The following is a 1,648-nucleotide window of genomic DNA, read 5'->3' as shown; positions in this document are numbered from 1 at the left end:
AGACAGTGGTGATGCAAAAAGCCGGTAAGGAAATTAAATGGGTAAATGGGAAAATAAACGAATAATTGAGTAATAACAATAATGAATTAAATCTGGTTATAAGGATTAAGTTATTTTGTCTTTGTTATCAAAATCATGGTTGTTATGATTAGTTTGGTGGTGTTTAATATCTTATTCTTTGTTCGTATATATAATAAAACAATAACGCAGATTATCCGCACTAAGAGTTTTTTTTCTTGTTTTAAGAATCTTTCGGCACTGACTGAAGTACACAAAGTTGATTATGTTGGTAGGAAGAGAGCAAATGCCGCACAATGCAAATTTCGAAGGGGTTCACTTCTGAAGAAAACAGTTTGCTGAGAATGTATTTCATATGTATTAAAACAGTTTAGAAATACATATATTTTTAGTCTTACTGAACGTTTTCTATAAGTACTGTAGATTTGTTTGAATTCCAGATTGTACAGATTTCCCGTTGAATATAAGTGTATATAAATATTAATGTCTGCCTTGAGATGTCGTTAAGCACAAACGTGACGTAAAATGTTGAAAACACCGTGATATCCTCGCTATATCACTGTCGTTGGACATTATTTGCTATGTATTTGGACGAAAAATGACAATAAAGGTAGGAGATCCGGAGAGACCTTAAGAATATATCACTTTATTTCAATTCTAGAAAATCCATTAATGTGTAGAAGAAGAACGTATTCCTTTGGTGATTGTTACCTTTGGTGTAATGTGGAAATGTGTAATACCTACTTGTACTATTTTTCATCAAAAGTACATGTAAAGAGGCCACGCTACTGTATATAAGAAACCTCGAGAGTAACTCAAATAAAATTCATGTTTAAAAGTCATGTTTATTGGTGTTTTCGTTTATATAGAAGGTTACAAGTTGTCGAAGACTATTTTTGTAAGGCTAGTCAGGCTTGGCACGGATTAATCATTCTAAAAGCTAAAATACAATTAAACTTTTCATGATTAAATACCGGTTTTATGATGATTGTGATCTTGAATTATATTGATTTTATGAGAAAAGAGATTAACGTAAAAAATAGGGGTAATGTATTCCACTACCAGTATCTTTTTGTTTATTATCAGCTTCGGAGAAAGGAAGCTGATAAAAAAATGCTATGAGAATCAATCAGTGATTGTTTTCTATGGAACAAATGTGAAGGTTACAAAGAAATTATACTGATGTTGCTGTATTATAATACAAGAATAAAAATATGATTACTTTAATGGTGTGTATCCTTTGTCGTTTTCTCACATTGATCAACATTTCATTTTGCAGACAGGGAAAGAAAGTCCAAAATATACAGAGAATCAGAGGTAAACAGCTGTAAGATTAAAACTAGCAACATTGAAAGATTAATCACAGAAAAACTGAAACACCCAGAAAAAAACTCAGAAGAGAGAAACACAATATGGTGAGTAGCAAAGGACCTTTCCAAGACCCGTAAGAAATAAAATCGAAAAGATTCATCTCTACTCCTTCAAAAATATGAACACCCGACTACTGCATCGCCACTGATTGCAAAAACTTCTTGGCTGCGTAAGAGTGGATTCTCAAAATGAGGAAGAATTTCTCCGCCGTATCCCCGTCTCCGTTGCAAGCACTGTATTTGCCGGGTAAGCGTAATGT

The 1,648-nt window shown here is 32.9% G+C and overlaps 1 protein-coding gene across 1 annotated transcript in view; it reads left to right on the top strand.

The window, feature by feature from the left end:
- LOC119586732 overlaps positions 1-1,648 on the top strand; it is a gene marked incomplete in the record, with an annotated part of 4,969 nt that overhangs the window by 1,131 nt on the left and 2,190 nt on the right. The window contains 1 exon segment of the mRNA XM_037935459.1: positions 1,298-1,635. Within this exon segment, the coding sequence (XP_037791387.1) occupies positions 1,578-1,635 (58 nt within the window).

Source organism: Penaeus monodon, chromosome 21 (assembly GCF_015228065.2).
Source record: "Penaeus monodon isolate SGIC_2016 chromosome 21, NSTDA_Pmon_1, whole genome shotgun sequence".
Taxonomy (NCBI): domain Eukaryota; kingdom Metazoa; phylum Arthropoda; class Malacostraca; order Decapoda; family Penaeidae; genus Penaeus; species Penaeus monodon.
Note: the sequence above shows the minus strand (reverse complement) of the source record. Positions and strands in the feature narration are given on the sequence as shown.